Source organism: Pteropus medius, unplaced genomic scaffold (genome assembly GCF_902729225.1).
Source record: "Pteropus medius unplaced genomic scaffold, Ma_sr-lr_union100, whole genome shotgun sequence".
In the NCBI taxonomy this organism is placed as follows: Eukaryota; Metazoa; Chordata; class Mammalia; order Chiroptera; family Pteropodidae; genus Pteropus; species Pteropus medius.
In genome coordinates this window covers 828,041-846,534 of record NW_024342542.1, presented here as the reverse complement: position 1 = coordinate 846,534, position 18,494 = coordinate 828,041, and the positions used below count along the sequence as shown (strand labels likewise).

At 37.9% G+C, this 18,494-nt stretch overlaps 1 protein-coding gene and 1 non-coding gene across 2 annotated transcripts in view; one reads left to right on the top strand and one right to left on the bottom strand.

The window, feature by feature from the left end:
- The window catches only part of SLC9A7 (solute carrier family 9 member A7), a 149,199-nt gene that overhangs the window by 83,445 nt on the left and 47,260 nt on the right, over positions 1-18,494 (top strand). The window contains exons 4-8 of the mRNA XM_039866425.1: positions 6,204-6,236; positions 6,761-6,924; positions 9,941-10,053; positions 17,020-17,125; positions 17,397-17,538. Of these exons, the coding sequence (XP_039722359.1) occupies positions 6,204-6,236; positions 6,761-6,924; positions 9,941-10,053; positions 17,020-17,125; positions 17,397-17,538 (558 nt within the window). The remainder of the gene's footprint in view (positions 1-6,203; positions 6,237-6,760; positions 6,925-9,940; positions 10,054-17,019; positions 17,126-17,396; positions 17,539-18,494) is intronic.
- Positions 14,789-14,907, bottom strand: LOC120605543 (5S ribosomal RNA). The gene has a single exon (XR_005653650.1). It is a non-coding gene; the product is annotated as a 5S ribosomal RNA (ribosomal RNA).

Genomic DNA, 18,494 nt, shown 5'->3' with positions numbered 1-18,494 from the left:
AAAAAAAAAAAAAACCAAACTATTGGTACACACAACAATCTGGATTGCTCTCAAAGGCCTTATGCTGAGTGGAAAAAATCCAAACTCAAAAGGTGACATATTCTATGATATTTTTATATAGCATTCTAGAAATGAGAAAATTATAGAGATGGAGAACAGATTAGTGGTTGCCAGGGGTTAGGAATGGTGAAGGGAGGCAGGTGGGTATGACTATAAAGGGGTAGCAGGAGGGAAATCTTCGTGGTGATGGAACAGTTCTGTATCTTGATTGCAGTGGTGGTTACACAAATCTACACAGGCAATACAATGATTAGAACTATTCACATATATTGTACCAATGTCATTTTCCTGATTTTGATATTGTGCTACAGTTATAACCAGTGGAGGAAACTGGGTTAAGGTACATAAGACCTTTGCAACTTCCATGAATTTACAATTACTCCAAAATAAAAAAGTTTTAAAAATCAGCTCTTATTATTGACGGTCATTGTGCTCAGTAGCAAGGTGGAGCCTAAACCCATAGTTATTTAAAATACCAAATACCTTTATAAGTAGTGTTAGTGGCTCCTTTCCTCTCCCATTGTGGGAGTATTCTGTGAAAACTTAGTCTCCTGAAAGGCCTTCCTCCCTCAAGCCAAGGAACTTGTTTCAGCTGACTTTCTGGATGGGGACTAAAGGAAACTTTTTCAGTGAACCTAGAGAAGAGAGATTTTGACTGCCAATAAAACTCAATAACATCCTTAGGAACTAGAGAATGCCTTCCAAATTGATAGATTAATCAAGAAAAAAGGAAAGAAACAAATTACTTATATCAGAAATGAAAGAGAGGACATCACTACAGGCCCTTCAGACATTAAAAGGACAATAAGGGGATACCACAAATAACTTTGTGCCAAGACATTTGACAACCCAGGTGAAATGGACAAATTCCTTAAAAGACACAAATTACCAAAACTGTCCTGAGAAGAGATAGAAAACTTGAACAGCTCTGTATTAAGAAATTGAGTTCATAATTTAAAACCTTTCCACAAGCCCAGAAAGCTTCACTGGTGAATGTTATCTAGCATTTAAGGAAGAGATAATGCCAGTCCTATACAGACTCTTTTAGAACATAGAGGAGGGCACACTACCAACTCATTTTATGAGGGGATGCCTGCCTATCAGGTTGGTTCTTCTGTCAAAGCAACTCTGAAGTTTTCAGAAGGTTTTAAAACTATTTCTAATGAACATAAATATAGTTACCCTTTATGGAGCATCTGATATGCATTAGGAATGTTACATGTATTCTTTATTTCTGTTTTTACATACATTATTTCTAATCAAAGAAACTGTAAGAATGTGAGGCTAGTAGAAAATTATCTTATACCCCTATTCCCCCAGGTTTCCAACTCATTGATAAACAGACACAAAGTGTTAACTGACAATTGAATGATCTACTTATGACCCAAAGTCTCTGGTAACACATATTGGATGACGTAGCTTAGCCCTTAGTAATGGGACTCCTTACTACACATCATGAACTGAAGACAGATGTCCTTTAGCTGTCAGGTTGGCCATAGTCACAGTTAGGGAGGCTGAAATGGAGAGATCTTAGAAATTGTTTGGCCTGCGAAAGGCTGTCTCTCTCTTGCTCACAGCATGGAGACTATAAAAGCAAGAGCAATACTCCACCTTGCAGAAGAGAGTCAAGACTGCAAGTCAGAGTCAAGCCATTCTTCCCTTTCAGAGATCAAATGACACGTCCTTACTGTATCACCTTCAGGGGAGGAGGGATGGAACATAAGTCCATTCCCCATGATGCTTGAGGAACAGGAGGCTGTTTCTGCACACTAGCCCAACTTACATTTGTGTACTCCCAGACATGTAGAGGGTGTCCTGCATTTTCCTGATGATGAACCTGGGCTTAGAATGATTAAGTTATGTGTGTGAGGTTACATAGATAATGTGGGACTGAGTCAAGGTTATGACCTGCCTGTCTGATCTGAGGGCCCAGGGTGTTCCTCTGTGCTACACTCCCTCTAGATTTAGGTTTTCTGTACAAAAAAATATATCCCTTTTCTGACTAATCTATGGGGTTGCCAAAATCATCTGAATCTGTATGTCGGCTCTTGACATGTAACAGACAGTAGGTGATTTTATGGGTATAAATAATGTTATCATTTTATCTAGATGAAGAATTTGTGAAGTCATCTTCAGATCAAATGGATGATGAAAAATTTGGCATTTTAAATAACTAATCTTAATGTTTAATCAGGTCATGGTTGCTTTCAAAGGAAACCAAATCCTTGGTTGTGAAAGCCACTCTGATGACTAAAAAACACCTTAGTTTTTTCAGAGCTTTCTTAGAAGAAAAATAAAAGGATTTACCAGTTACCTATTTGAGCTGTTTTTGAATTGCTAGTCTTTCAGGTTATCACCTATTAGTTTAATCTCTTTCCTTTAAAATAGTCATTATAAAGGCGCTTAAATAGTTGGTTCTTACATGGTTGCCATCTCTGATTAAACCTGCTGTCATTTGAATATTTAATAACTATTTCACCATATACCTGCAGGTATATAAACAGATATATTCAGACCCTTCAACCTATGCACATATAGTTGTCATGCAGATGGGCCTTATTTTATAACTTGGAAAAAATATCATTGGAATTAGCTTTGATTTTGTGCTACTACTTATGGTTTGCTTTTAGGACATTGGCAAAGAAAGAATTCACCTATAGAAGCCTTCATTTTTGGTAAACTTCCCCCCACCACTCACACACACATTAAAATTTATCAGTGGTGGGAGAAGAGGGCATTTCCCAAGGAGTAGGAATGTAAAGCTTAGAATGGTAGGAATTGGGATGTCAGGTGAGTTTTCATAGAAAGAAAACTTTCTCTTCCCGCTCTGTCTTAGACTTATATTCTTACAGGCTTTACCAGGGCATGTCATCTCCTTTAGTCTCTGTTACATTCTATATTGGAGAGGAAAATGTAAGGGAGACTCTGAACCAGTCATGGCCATGTGAACCACACATGGCTGTGTGAACTATCATAACCAAATAAGAAGAGGATGAAAGATATAGGATTCCTCTAGACACCTCCTGCCCTTTCTTCCCTAAAGGGTGTGATGGGAATCGAGAAGGGTAGCTCATGTAGTGAGAATGTAATGCCCTGGGGTCTGAGATCTGCTTTCTAGTTCTGGTGCTGCTATTTGGTGGTTGTGTGACTTCGGGCAATTCACATCCTGTAAATCTTTGAGCCTTAGATTTCTCTCATATAAAATGGATCAAATAACACCTTCATGATGGTTTTTTTTGTGAGAACTAGATGAGCTAATATATGTGAAAGTACAGTTGCCCCTTGAATAACACAGGTTTGAACTTCACACATGCACTTATATGCAGATGTCTTCAATAAATACTGTAAATATATTTTCCTTATAGTTTTCTTAACATTTTCTTTTCTCATAGTAACAAACCTTACTTCGTTTTAATAATACAGTATGCAATATGTATAACATGCAAAATACATGTTAATCCACTGTTTATATTATTGGTAAGGCTTCCAGTCAACAGTAGGCTATTCATAGTTAAGTTTTGGGGGAGTCAAAAGTTACACGTGGAATTTTGAGATCAGACAAAATGACATAGATGATAGAAGCTTTGCTCATCCCCTCTTGAGACCACATCAAAGTTGTGATGGAAACACAGAGCAAACAACAAGCAGAGTCACCTGGGGTCTAGAAGAACAGAAGCCCTACAACTAGGGAGAGAAATAAGAAATCACCCTGCAATGGTTGGAGGTAGGAGGTGGTGAAGACACAAGCCTGCCAGATCCCAAGCAGCTGAGTTGGACAGAGGCTGCAGCAGTGGCAGTCGGCAGCTGCAGATGCCTCTTAAAGGGGCCGTGTCCACAGGTAGACTGTTGCAGTGACAGCCTGGCTTGCTCTGAGCACCAGCGCTGGGTCAGCTGCTTGGGGGGCACAAGGGATTTACAGGGGGACACTGAATTGTTGAAGTGAGGGCCAGAGGCAAGGCTTTCTCCTGGGCAGAAGCGATGGTGTTATCCATTGTTCCTCTGTTAAGCCCTCCCCTCTCCCACTGTGCAGACTCAGTGCCGCCATAGATGAGATGTCATCACACTGGATAACAGAAGTCACTCTGCCCAGAGGATTCCCTGAAACTTTGCCTCCCTCAACTTGTGGCCCTACCCAGGCCACATCCAGTTGTGTCCTCGGTGAGTCCTGTGCCACTTGCTGAGCAGTGCCAAGACTCACACTGGTGGCAGCTGGTCTCGGTTTCTGACATGGCCTCTCGAGGCACCTATAAGCACAGTATCTGTGGATTGCTTGCTGCATCTTAACAGGTGGCCCTGGAGAGGCACAGGCTGGGTCTAAACTTGGCCTTCAGCTGAACCCTTCTCAGGACTGTGCCGCTGGACACCTGCTACATAAAGCCACTCTAATAAGACGGGGAGACTTAGGAGCTTTGTTTAGTACATGTAAACAGACACAGAAAGGTAGCCAAAATGGGAAGACAAAGAAGCAGAGACCATATGAAAGAACAGAACAGAGATCCAGGAAAAATGGAGTAAAGCAATCTAACAGATGCAGAGTTCAAAACATTGGTTATAAAGATGCTCAATGAACTTAGGGAAAGTGTAGATATATTCGATGAGAACTTAAAGAGATAAAAAACAAAAATGGAAATGGAAATTATAAAAGAGAACCAGTCGGAAATGAAGAACACATTATCTGAGATGAAGAGTATATTAGAGGGAATCAGTATTGTGGAGGAAGAAGAGGGTCGAACCACCAATATAGAAGATGAAACACTCAATCAGAATGGAAAGAAAAAGGTAACCAAGAATATAATAATAATTTAAGGAGCCTATAGGACAGAATTAAGGGTAAAAATATCCATGTAATAGGGGTTCCTGAAGAGGGAGAACAAGAAGTTGAACAGCTATTTGAAGAAATAATAATGGAAAACTTCCATCACCTGGTAAAGGAAATAGACATACAACCCCAGGAAGCTCTAAGTGTCTCAAGAAAGAGGAATCCAAAGAGGCCCACACCAAGACACATCATAATTAAGATGCCAAAAGTTAAATACAGAGAGAGAACCTTAAAAGCAGCAAGAGAAAGCAATTAGTTACCTACAAGGGAGAACCTATAAGACTGGCAGCTGATGTCTCAAAGGAAACTTTGCAGGAAGAAGGGCTTGGCACAAAATATTCAAAGTGATGAAAACCCAGGTTCTACAACCAAAAATACTTTATCCAGCAAAGCTATTATTTAAAGTTGAAAGACAGATAAAGAGCTTCCCAGACAAAAATATTTTAAAGGAATTTATCAACACTAAGCCAGTATTACAGGAAATGTTGGAGGGACCTCTTTACAAAGTAAAAACATGTATCAAAAACATGAATAATGAGTGGTAACAACATAATATGTATAGGCAATACCCTCATTTGGTGACTGTTGGCATGGCAAGCCCTCGAAGTCTTCTGAGCATGTGGCTTAGAGGCACTAGGCATTCTTTGACACCTTCACAGCCTGAGAGGATCAAGCATTGGGTAAGGCCAAAGTCAAGGCCTCAGATCCTCTGTCTGGAATACAGGCCAGAGGGTGCCCTCAGTCCTTTGATCACACTTCATGGTGACTGCTCCATCCAGGCTGAGTTCTTCTTCCTGTGCCCTTCTGTCCCTGATATTGCTCAGCTGACAGTGCTGGAGCTCTCCTTACTTTTAAAATTTTTAGATAAAGTATTCCTGGCTCCTGTTTAATTAGAGTATTTGGGGGATTTTGTTGGTTTGTTGTTGTTAAATAATTCTTATTGTCCAATGAAGACATCTTATGCCTTGAGGAACCATGTCTCAGGATCCCAAGAACAGGAATTTTCTCCATCAGAATATCCCACACCATAATGACTTATGAGAATTAAATTTGTGCATGTGTGTCCGTGTATGTGCATGTACACATGCATGTGTATATGTGTGTGTTTTAAAGTAGCCAATGAATGTACAGAAGTATTGAGAGGATTCTGGTTTTGCCATCTTTCTGAATAATTGCTAGATCTTATATTGGTGTAAGAATATGAACTTACATACATATAATGTGTTACACACACACACACACACACATATATATACTTACAAACTTTCCCACCTTAAATGGAACTAGCTATTTCTCATTTCTTTATATTGTTGCTCTTTCCCAGGCTCCAAAGATTAATTTAGATGAGTATCAGGAGGTACCGCAGATGCCATGAACAGATACTTAAGACACTGTTTTCTGATATTGAATTAAGCAGAGAAAGTTCCTTAGATAGCACTTTCATATTTTATTAGTTTCAAACGTATCTGTAATGATCTTCTAAGATACTACCAGAACTAGAAGTGACTAGCTGAATCACTAGAACGAATGGTTTGGGTTAATCTATGAAGCTGAATCACTAGAACGAATGGTTTAAGCACTCCAGAAAATGACTTTATCTTACTTGCACACATGTACACACACACACACACACACACACACACACACACACACACACACAATACACCTCTAATGTAATTAATGTAATCAACACACACACCTCTAATGTAATTAATGTAATCAACCAGAGCAGTTTTGTCTGAAATTTACTAAGCCCTTGCATGCTTGCTTGGTGATTGGTTAGCCAAAAGATATTTTAAAGCCATGATGTTTAAGACTAAACAGCATTATTCAGGAATAACTTCAGTTATAATTTGATATAACAGAAGCAAGTAAGTAAAGTTTCACTTTTTAGAGACTGTTAATGTGTTTCTAATGCTTACTGCCAACAATCACAATGTGATTCCTGCTTTCTTTTGTTTTATTCAGAGACACTTTTTCAGAAATCTTGGGTCTATTCTGGCCTATGCCTTCTTGGGGACTGCTGTTTCCTGCTTCATTATCGGGTAAGGGACTCTTTGTCATATAAGCTAATTAACACACTTTCCAAAGAGATGAGATCCACATGGGTCCACAGAGTCTAGTATCCTCCCCGCCCAGCTTTATTGAAACATAATTGACACATAAGGTTATGTAAGTTTAAGATGTACAATGTGTTGATTTGATACATTTATAAATCGTAAAATGATTACCACCATGGTGTTAGCTAATACCTCCATCTTATCACATAGTGGCCATTTCTTTCTTTTTTTTTTTCGTGGTGAGAACATTTGAGACCTTCTCTCTTATCAACATTCAAGTATATGATAAAGCATTATTAGCTACAATCACTATGCTGTACATTATATCCCCAAACTTGTTAATCTTATTACTGGAAATTTGTACCCTTTGAGCAACATCTCTTCATTTCCCCACCCCCCAGCCCCTGGGAACCACCAGAGTTCAATTTTTGGATATTTATGATGATAGTAGTTAAGATCTAGAGCTACATTGTCCAGTGTGGTAGCTATTAGCCATATGTGGCTATTTAAATTAAAATTAAGATTAATTAAAATGAAATAAAATTATATCTAGTCCCCAGATCTTGGTTTCTGATATCATTCTCCAATAATAAGAACTAGGGCCCTTTGCAGAAATGATTGATTCAAGGGCTGGGACAGCAAATATGCAAGATGAGAATGGAGCATCTTATAATGCCAAAAAGTAAGTGCTCAGAAAATAAACAAACAAACAAAAAGATGTGAGGGCATGACAAAAGGATACAGAGTCAACCTGAAAGCTCCCTTGGTGACCAAAGAACAACAAAATAAGTAACATAGTATTGGATTATCACCCAAAGTATAAAATAAATATCTGAGTCTATACTGGTACACAGAAATGACTGGGTGAATAAATAAATGGGGGTAGAAATGACAAATCTCCTGTGCAGAATAATTCCAAATAATTTATATAGATACATTCCCCCTCAAAGAGATGGACCTTAGCCCCTCCCCCCCCACATTGGTTGTGGGCTATGCAGAATGACTTCCAAAGAACACAGATGGAAAAGAAGAAGAAAGAGTAACATTACAGGGAAGAAACCTGACAAACACTAGCTTAGCCACACAACCAAGATTAACACCAATAGTGGTAAATCATGTTGATACTCTGTACCCTTGATATTCGTGGTGAGAATGGCATTTTACCTCTGTGTCTTCCTCTCCAAAACACATTACCTCAGTCTAATCATGAGAAAGCAATCAGACAAGTCCCAATTAAGAGACATTCTACAAAATACCTGACTGGTTCTCCTCAAAATGGACAAGTTTATCAAAGGAGAAGTCTGATAAACTGTCACACCCAAGAGGAGACTAAAGAGATGTGATGAGTAAATGTAATGTGGTATTCTGGATGGGATCCTGGAAAAGAAAAAGGTCATTAAGTAAAAACTAAGGAAATCTGAATAAAGTACAGACTTTAGTTAATTAAAAAAATTAGCTGGACTCCTAATTTCAACATCATCTATTTATTAATTTATATTGTAATATCTCATGTACTTTTTATTGATTGTTTGATATGATTCTGAATTTTGAATACTTGCTGTTTTTTGTCATTAGAGATTGTTTTCATAAGAAAAAATAGCTGGAAATCTGAAATAAAGGTAGGGGCTTTTTATGCCATCAAAAAAGAAGGGGCTTGGACATTGTCCTTTAAAAGAGACAAGCCATTGAAGTGTGATAGGTTAGATAACTGGCATTGGTGATTATGGGAGGCAAAATGAGGAAAAGGCTGCCAGAGAGAAGTCTATTGCCTAAGTCTAAGCTTGTGGTAGAAGGAAATGAAGAGGAAGGTATGGTTTCAGGAAATATTTAAAAAGTAGATGAAAGAAGCCTTTGATAAGCAACAAAGGGCAAATCGCATCTGTGTCATAGAGCTACTGTGAATTGAAATAGAACTATCTAAGTGTCTGGAACAGTTCCTGGTACACAGTAAGCAAGCATTAAGTTATAGCTGTTTATTTTCAAAAGGATTCAATTCTGCAAATAGTTCTTGAGCTCTTAGCTTAGTCAAGCTACTGCTCTTGATGCACAGGATACGAAGGTGAACAAGGACATGGTCCCAGCCATCAAGAATCTTATTAGAGGGCTGGCTACAGGGTACAATGAGTCTATTCTGTAGTTATTTTTATTCCCCTAACCCCTGCAACTGCTGGTGCTGCTGCCACACACACACACACACACACACACACACACACACACACACACACACACATACCCTTAAGTAACATGTACTAGGCCTTTTAACACTCCTCACTCCTAATCTGTAAGCTATACTGTAGGAAATGTGCTCTGGCTAAGTTCAAATATTAAACTTGGTGGTTCCTCTTGGGCCACATCACATTCTGCACAGCATAAGGAGGGCTGCTGCTGGCCTGCCTAACCTATGCAAGGAATGAGAGTCCAGATATGTTGGTGGGTAGTGGGTACACTGATATTTTAATAGGATGTTTAGAGAGTTTTGCCTCTTTTCCCTTCTTTGAAATAATTCTTGGCAGAGAAGATCGATCATTTGAATGTTTGTGAGCAACCCATTTTTTTTCTCTCCAGCTTCATCCAGTCCACTCAACTTCCATGATTTTAAACACACCAGCTTAGAATCCTGTGAGTTTTGTAGCAATTTATTACACATTATGCAAGGTTCTTTCTCTTCCTTTCTTCTCTGTTATCCAGTTGCTTAAGATGTCATTGTTGCTAATTGAGGACCATACTTTATAGTTGTAAGTAAGCACAACTTTTTTTTTTAAATGGAATGTTCAGATGGTTCAGCAAGATTATATTAATTGCAAACTATTATTTGGTGCCAAAGCCTTATTGCACATATTCCCAGTAACTATTCAACCACAATAGCTGCCTGATATTTTCATGACTCCCTTGAAGTAGAGTATTTTAGTACTACTCTGCTTGTGCATTTGCTAGGTCACTCACTAAGGAGGATTTTCTTTTCTTTTTTTCTTCTGACATATTTTACCTTCCCTTCTTACAGAAATCTCATGTATGGTGTGGTGAAGCTCATGAAGATGGTAGGACAACTCTCGGATAAATTTTACTACACGGATTGTCTCTTTTTTGGAGCAATTATCTCTGCCACTGACCCAGGTATTTGCATATTTGGATATTTGGCTTTATCATTATGACATTCCATTATTTAAATCCTAAAAAGTTCAGAGCAATCATGAACTTTGGTTGCAATAGGGAGACTATAGTTTAAATGTGGAATGGCTGAGGAAGAGACCAGTAAGTGGTCTAACAGACTTAGATGGCATGCATTTCCTTATTATTATTATTATTATTATTATTAATTATAAAAAACCAAATGACATAAAATTTATTTTCTTAATCATTTTTAAGTGTGCAGTTTAGCAGTGTAGGTATATTTGCATTGTTGTCCAACCAACCTCTAGAACTTTTTCAACTTGTAAAACTGAAACTCTATACCCATTAAACAACTCCCCATTTCCCCTTCCCATTAGTCTTTGGCAACCACTATTCTACTTTCTGTCTCTTTGAGTTTGACTACTCTAATATCTCGTATAAGTGGAATCCTACAGTATTTTTTATGACTAGCTTATTTCGCTTAGTATAATGTCCTCAAGGTTCATTCCTGTTATAGTATGTGTCAGAATTTCCATCCTTTTTAAACCTGAATAACATTTCACTTTATGTATTTATTGCATTTTGTTTATTTTTTTATCTGCCAATGGACACTTAAGTTGCTTCTACCTGTATTTCATTTTGTCTTTCATTTGGCAATGTCTAATTTGGTCATAATTTTTACACTTAGACTATCTTCTTTTCCAATATTGTGCTTTTGTATTCTTTTTGGAAACATATCATTTAGTTTAAATAATGCCTTTTCTTAGAAATGCCCACTGGTACCTGTAGTGCATGTAAGTTAATTTGCAAACTCCTTTGTGCAATGTTCCTACATGACTGCACACTATGACGTGATTCCTATACATAAATCTCTTAACTTGTATTTTTCAAGTGTTAGTTGAACCAATCCTTAAAAGCTAAACCAATTCTTATTATATGTCCTTCCTCCTCTGTAGCTCAAGAACAAATAAACAAAACAAAACAAAACAAAACAAAAACCTCTCCTCCCCAAGTTAGAACCCAGTTTGCATAAAGTAGTTATAGATACTCCTTCCTCTAATACCGACTATTGAGGGCACATCTCAGGGAAAGAATTTACAGAAAAAAAGCTGATTCTATCTTAATAGTGGAGATGGAAAGGTCTTCTCAACATCTACAATGGCCTCTAACATTCTGGCACTAATGAACTTAAACATACTAAAATTCTCTCCTCCTTGTACACCATTCCTCCTGGGGGTCCTCTAGGTCAGTGCTATCCCAAAGACCTTTGTGTGATGATAGCAATGTTCTGTAATCTTCCCAGTCCATTATGGTAGCAAGTAGTCACATGTAGCTTTTGAGCACTTGAAATGTGGGATAGTGCAACTGAAGAACTGAATTTTAAATTTTATTTTATATTTAAGTAATTTAAATTTAAATAGCCACATGTAACTGTTTAGCACAGCTCTAGACAGTTATGTGGTTCTAAAAATTCTTGATGTTCCAAAAACCATTGACCTCTATGATACCCATATTTTATTATAAACACTCTAAATTGGTATTGAAGACTTGGCTGGTTAAAGCACTCTGATTTGTGAAAAGAATATGGGATGTGGAGTTGTAGGTAAGTTTTAGTTCTAGCCCTGCCAGTCACTGACAGGATGGCCTGGGCATGCTTTATCACTTCCATGTCAATTTCTTCATTTATGAAGTAGGAATAATGGTACCTATTTCCTAGGGCTATTGTAAATATTAAATGATATAACATGTAAATCATTGAGCATAGCATCTGCTAATAATGTTGGTCTGTATCTACATCTAACTCAAATTTCTCTGTTTTCCCTGTTTTTTTTTTTAATAAATAACAGGTCATTACTTAACCCCAGCATGTTCTAAAGAGCACTCTGAAAAGTAGTTTTATTATTTTAATACTACAAGGTCTGTGACTATTTCCAAACATGTGTCTATTGAGAAATAGATTCTTCATCAGTCTAAGAAAGATGTTTAGTCTCTCTGAAAATATATTACTAACTATACTCATCTATAACTTTTTAACTAACTGCTTATTAGTACCACCAACAAGCAAAGGGAGGTTAGTGTAACATAAAGATTACTGATATTGTTCTCTGATCTATTAGTATTGCTTCATTTAATTGAATACAAAGGCTTATTTTTCCAGATTATTTTTGTAATTATTTACTTCACTTTAATGTGTCCATCCTGTGGTGGAAAATAATGGAAGACATTACCATGATACACCAGTTTTATTTAGCTTGTGAAGATTGGCACAGTAAAGGTTTTATATAAATTGAAAATTCTAGAAAATTGAGAGTTTAATCTTATTAAACATCAGAACATTAACTGCTTTTTAATGGAAATCTTTATGAAATGTAGAATTTTTTTAAAAATTAAAAGTGTTTTACCAGCTTCCAAATCTGTTGTTTGAAAACATGGGCCATACAAGAGATAAAAACTTAAATGTAGAGTTAGAGGAGACCATAAGACCAAATTGACTTCTTGTGCCTGGTGTATCAAACAAAAATTCTGGTATTTGGATATGTAATGGTATTGACTGATATGAAAGAATAAAAGTCTCTGTCCCTGATTACACTGCACTTGGCTCGAGACACTAGTCTTTAGTCTTCCCATTGAAGGGGACAGCATATATTTGGAATGGTGGAAGCTTCTTTGTGACCAGGAGCCCTCTTCATCCTGTGGTTATGTGTCATGGGTACCATGTGTCATCTTTGTAGACTGTTACTTTATATGGATCCACAATTCAGGAAAGAAAATGAAATTTCCAACCCATAGTGCATTCCTAGGCAGCTACCAGAGAAAATGTGTACTATGCCTTCCTGTGAGCCATTATGAAGTGACTCTTCTCATTTTAATTGTTACTTTTATACCCCTCGAGTCAATCAGGCCTACTCACAGGTTTCAAATCTGTGATCTGTGTTGTCAGAGTGATTCTCTAGTGCCATCACCCAGGCTAGTCAGTCTCTCACTTATCCTTCGAAATTTAATTCAAATCTGCCATCTGCCTAATTATTCTTCCCTCATTCCTTCAGTTACTTGCTCCTCACAGCTCTTGAGTCAAGTCTGTTTTGTGCATAATACTTGCCGCTTTGTACTGAGTGTTCACAAGTGCTAAATGCTCTTTAGGACGCAGATGAAGTATTCAGAAGTTAGTTGAATGAACAAATTCAGGTTCTTGAGTTTTCCTTCTTTACCTATATGTTATTCTTTTATTTTTCCCACTACTTTTTAGATACCTGTACCAGTGGTCTTCAGTCAGTTCATTGTAAGTTTTTGGTCCATGTCCAGTTTGAAACAGCTATCGGATTTCAAGGGTCCTGCTGTGGGGGAATAGTCTATTTACTCTCCATCTTTAGAAGCTACTCACTCAGTCTGTCATCTCCCCATCATCTTTCGGGTGTCAGAACCTGTATTCCTCATCTTGATTGGGCACAGCCCTGCTCAGGAGGGGCATGGCAGAATTCCCACCCTGTTTTATAAGGTGATGGGCAGGAAGAATGGGAAATCGAAATTCAGAATGGCCAAATTCAGAGCAGCGCAGTGTGTTAATTGTTGTTATTAATTATGCAAGTTAGCCTTTATTGTCATGGATAAATGAGTTAACTATACTTTAGTTACTATAGTTCTTTAGAAAAATAGTGTTTAAAAGTCAGAAGAGCTTTTGGAAATCATGTAGCTCAAACCCTCACTTTATTAAACTCTTTAGAATGCTTAGAGTAGTGATTTTATAGCCTAAATTTATGATTACCTGGAGCAGCTTCATGATATAGTCAACATTTTTCAAATTATTCTTTGTTTACTCTCAATAAATTAATTAAATGTTTTGAAAAGGAAGGCATGATGGGGGTAGTGTAGTTTTGAAATCTTCCTTAATCCCTAACAAAAATAGGGAAAGCCAGGACAGCAAAAGAACAAACACAGACACAATTAGCTGGCAGAGTATCCCCATGAATCTCCAACCATCAACTGGTGGGGTCCAGCTACCAGCAGCAGTGACACTTAGGGATGGGAACAGCAGCTGTGTAGGAGGAAGCAAAGTGGAGAAGATGAGGCCGTTGATTATTTTGACTGTCAGAGAACCCAGAAATGTCCCACAAGTATTCACACTAAAAAGGAGGGGTCCCCACTGGGAGTAAATAACTTCATATGCATATCGGATAGTAACAGTTAAAACTGAGAAGGGCTTTACAGACTCCATTTGGCGGTGAGGGCAAGGAGAATGGAGGAGTTGTGAGGCTGCTGAAGTAACCTGGGCCCCTAAGGCTCTGAGAAAATACCCAGTGAAGATCTCTCTGGAAGTTACTCCTTAAAAATGAACTGCTAGGACCATGAACCTTGATTGGTGGGGGTTAAAGAAGAAAAAAACTCAGATAATAGTGAAGGAGGAGACCAGAGGAAGTAGATTTTACAGTGTTGGGGAGATGGCCATGTTTTTAACACTTCAATGTAAAACCAGAAGAGAGAGCCCTAGAGCCATGAAACTAGGAAATCTATTATGGGCCTTCTACCCCTGACCTACCTCACTTAATATGAGGAGCAGAAAAAATTGAGGTTGAACTTCATGCAAACATATCATAAGAAAAAAATGAAGTTAATCTTTCTGAATAATAAAATTACAGATAATGAAGTCATACCAGAAAAATAGGGTCCCAAGGCAGACCAAACTTTATTAATATTCCAACAGAAGCTAAAGGAAATTTATTTATTTATTTATTTATTTTAATGCCTACAGCACCTGGTCTTCCTAGGTGGTCTCCCATCCAAGTACTAACCAGGCCCAACCCTGCTTAGCTTCTGAGATCAGATGAGATTGGGCACGTCCAGGGTGGCATGACCATAGACGCTACAGGAAATTTTTAAATGATAGAAGTTATGAAAAAACTGTATACATCAGTACTAGAAAATTTAGTATTGAGAAGACTAAATAATAGGGCTTTATGAAAAGAGAGCTGACAGAAGGGAATGGAGGAGGAACCCATGGAGTAAAAGAGATGTAAAAAAAAGTATTTAAAAATAAATTTTAAAATGGGCAAAACCAAATGATAATGTCAGGGACTATAGATCGGGTAATCCAAGTATAAGAAAATGCAAGGAAGTGATTACTATAAAATCAGTGGTTACTTTTGAATAAAGAAAGGGGTTTGAAATTTGGATGGAACATAGAGATGGAGTGCCAGGGGAGCTGGCAAAGTTCCATTTCTTGAACTGGATGATGGTTACAAGAGTGGTTGGCTTATAACTCATTAAACTAAATGTTCATTTGGCTTAGTTTTTCTAATTGTATCAATTATCAATGCTTTTGATACAAATAACAGAAAAACCTGGCAATACCATCTTAAACAAATAGCTGTTTATCTTGGCTAATGGTCCTGAGCTGGTGCCACGGCTCCTGCTACAATCAGATATCCAGGTACTTGGTCTTTCTAGAGGACTACCCTTGGGTTTCAGATACACAGTTGTTCTTTGGAGGCAAGATGACCGCACTGCATACAGCCGCTGCATTCAGTCTCTCCACCGTCTTCCAGGCAGGAAGAAGTGGCACTCACTGCAAGGAAAACTGGGGAAAAGAGATTTTAGTTTTAAAAATCCTTATGGTAGAAACTAATAAAGTAGAAATAGGTGTGAGTGCTGAGAGACCTGGCCTTGTGTGTGTGTGTGTGTGTGTGTGTGTGTGTGTGTGTGTGTGTGTGTGTAGAGGAGGGGAGAGAAGTGGCTCTGTATGGTAGTACCTACCTGGGGGTGATTTGACCCCCCTCAGGAGATGTTGGCAACATCTAGATTATTTTTGTTGTCACAATGTGGGGGGCGGGGTATAGTACTACTGGTATCTTGTAGGTAGAGGCCAGGGATGCTGCTAAATATTCTACAATGCACAGGATAGCCCTCTACAACGAAGAATTTTCTGGCCTCAAATGTCAGTGAAGCTGAAGTTGAGAAACTCCAAAACCCTTTCTGGGGGTCCAGAATGTCAAAATTGATTTAATAATAATAATAATAATAATAATAATAATAATACATTATTTGTCATTTTTACTTTCATTCTTTAACAAATGTATAGTGGAGTCGGGTTTTCCAGAAGCTACATAATGTATGATATTGACTATCTGTTGAAAAAATGCAGAAACAAAAATGAGGCCCATCTGTCTTCCCTTAATCCAGATGTTAAAGAAATTTGAAAAATGTACAATGGCTCTCTTCTCATTAATTTTTTTTTGTTTTGGAAAATATATATTTTTATTAAAAATATGTTGTATTAATATATAAAGATTTGTTAGTAATTTTAAATGAATAAATATTTAAAATTTTCCTGTTTTATTTAATACGGTAAATATTGATAGCTATAGTCCGCAGAACTAAAACTCTTTCATGTACTTAATCATTTTTAAGAGTGTAAAGATGTCCTGAGGCCAAAAGTTTGAGAACTGCTGGTCTGAACACTAGCTGATTTTTAAATGCCCAAGAAATGTAGAGATTATGGGAAATATAATTATGTATTATACTCTGTTGTAAATGAAGGCTTTCATTATTTCACAAACCTTTATTAAAGCCTTCTCTGTGCCCTGACCCTTTGCTGGGTTCTGGGAGCACAGTGGTCAATAAAATAGGGTTTCTGCCTTGGAAGAGATCTTAAGTCACTAGGAGAGCCAAATCACATTAACTGTGATTATTTTTAAAAGTTCTGTAATAGAGCAGTTTTCAGAGTGTGACAGGATTACAATGGAAAGTACAGTGTTTTGGTGCAGTGTTATTAGAATCAGCCATCATCTCACAGGTCATTCAGATTAGGAAGATTGCCATTTTTGTTTCTGCCACAGACAACTCACCTTTGACTCCCTGACTGTCTCCCAAACCACCTGGTTCCACTGACAATAGCAATTGCCTCTATAAATATGTCACCAATGGCTTAAGGTCAGAAACTGAAACTAATTTATGTGCTTTTGGCTCACTTTTTAGTGACTGTACTGGCGATATTTAATGAGTTACATGCAGATGTGGACCTTTATGCTCTTCTGTTTGGAGAAAGTGTCCTAAACGATGCTGTTGCTATTGTGTTATCCTCGTAAGTAACAATATTTCTGCCTGGGAAGAGAGACTCTGGCTTCCTGAATGCCCTGGGCTAAATGCAGAGGCTCATCTTAAAGGTGTTAAATATTGAACTGTGTTTTTTTTCTAAATGAGATTTGTTGATAAGATTATGTTGCTTTTAAGTGAATACACCATGGGGGCGGGGTGCTTGGCAGAGTGGAGATGCCTATTTGTTAATAGTTTTGGGCACCATGTTCTAAAACCAGCGTAGTCTTTTAAAATTTTCTCTTCTTTTTAAACTCCAGGTCTATTGTTGCCTACCAGCCAGCAGGGCTGAACACTCACACCTTTGATGCTGCTGCTTTTTTTAAGTCAGTTGGCATATTTCTAGGTATATTTAGTGGCTCTTTTACCATGGGAGCTGTGACTGGTGTTGTGACTGCTCTAATATCCTTTTTGTAGTTTCTGCCCCTGCCTGGGTATGATTATGTGGTATTACACTTGCAAAAAGAAATTTCTCAGTTCTTCCTTTCAGAAATGAATCTTTAATTGCTCAACTGGGTATCTGGGAGCTCCAGAAATGTGTCCCTTTGGTGAAACATGACAGTCCAGTGACTAGATAAGATTCTGAGAAAGTGTTTGGGAGTACAACTCTAGGCTTGGCTCTTTTCTCATCATTGCATTTTCTCTCCCTCCTATGAACCAATTGGAGATGGGTATTTGGTGGGGGGAGCATCAGTTTTAGGGAGGTGAAAAGAGCCGAAGAGCCAGGAGGAGGCTGGGAATCAGGGACCACTTCACAGGCGGCCAAGAGGAAGCAGACTGGGAAGTACTCTAGCCCTAAGCTTGCTGCTACTGTCACTTTTTCCAGACCACATGGGGCTAATGTGGCTGTAACTAGGTGGGGGCCATCAGTAGGAATTACTGTATGGTGGTCTTCCTCAAGCAGGCTGTATAATATTTAGTCAAAAATTAACCAGCCAGCCAGCCAACCAACCAACCAACCAACCAACCGACAAACAAATCAACAAACTGACCAATGAACATAAAAGCAAAGTGTGAAATGGGCAGGCAACCCCTCCACAGATATACTGAATCTTTCATCATATCTTTCAGTGGTATTTAGAACACCAGAGTTTAATACAAATGTAATGGGAGTCATGTATGTAAGCCACATCATTTCATTCTGAAATAATATACAAATTATTGACAAAATTTACACAAATTATTAGTGAGATTTTATACATTCAATTTTTGTACTAAATCTTTGAAAGATGGTGTGGACTTTGCTCTTACAGCACATCTCAATTTAGACTAGCCACATTTTAAGTGTTTAGTAGCCACATGTGGCTAGTGGCTACCATATTGGACAACACAGATTTAGATTGCTTTCTTCACAGAGG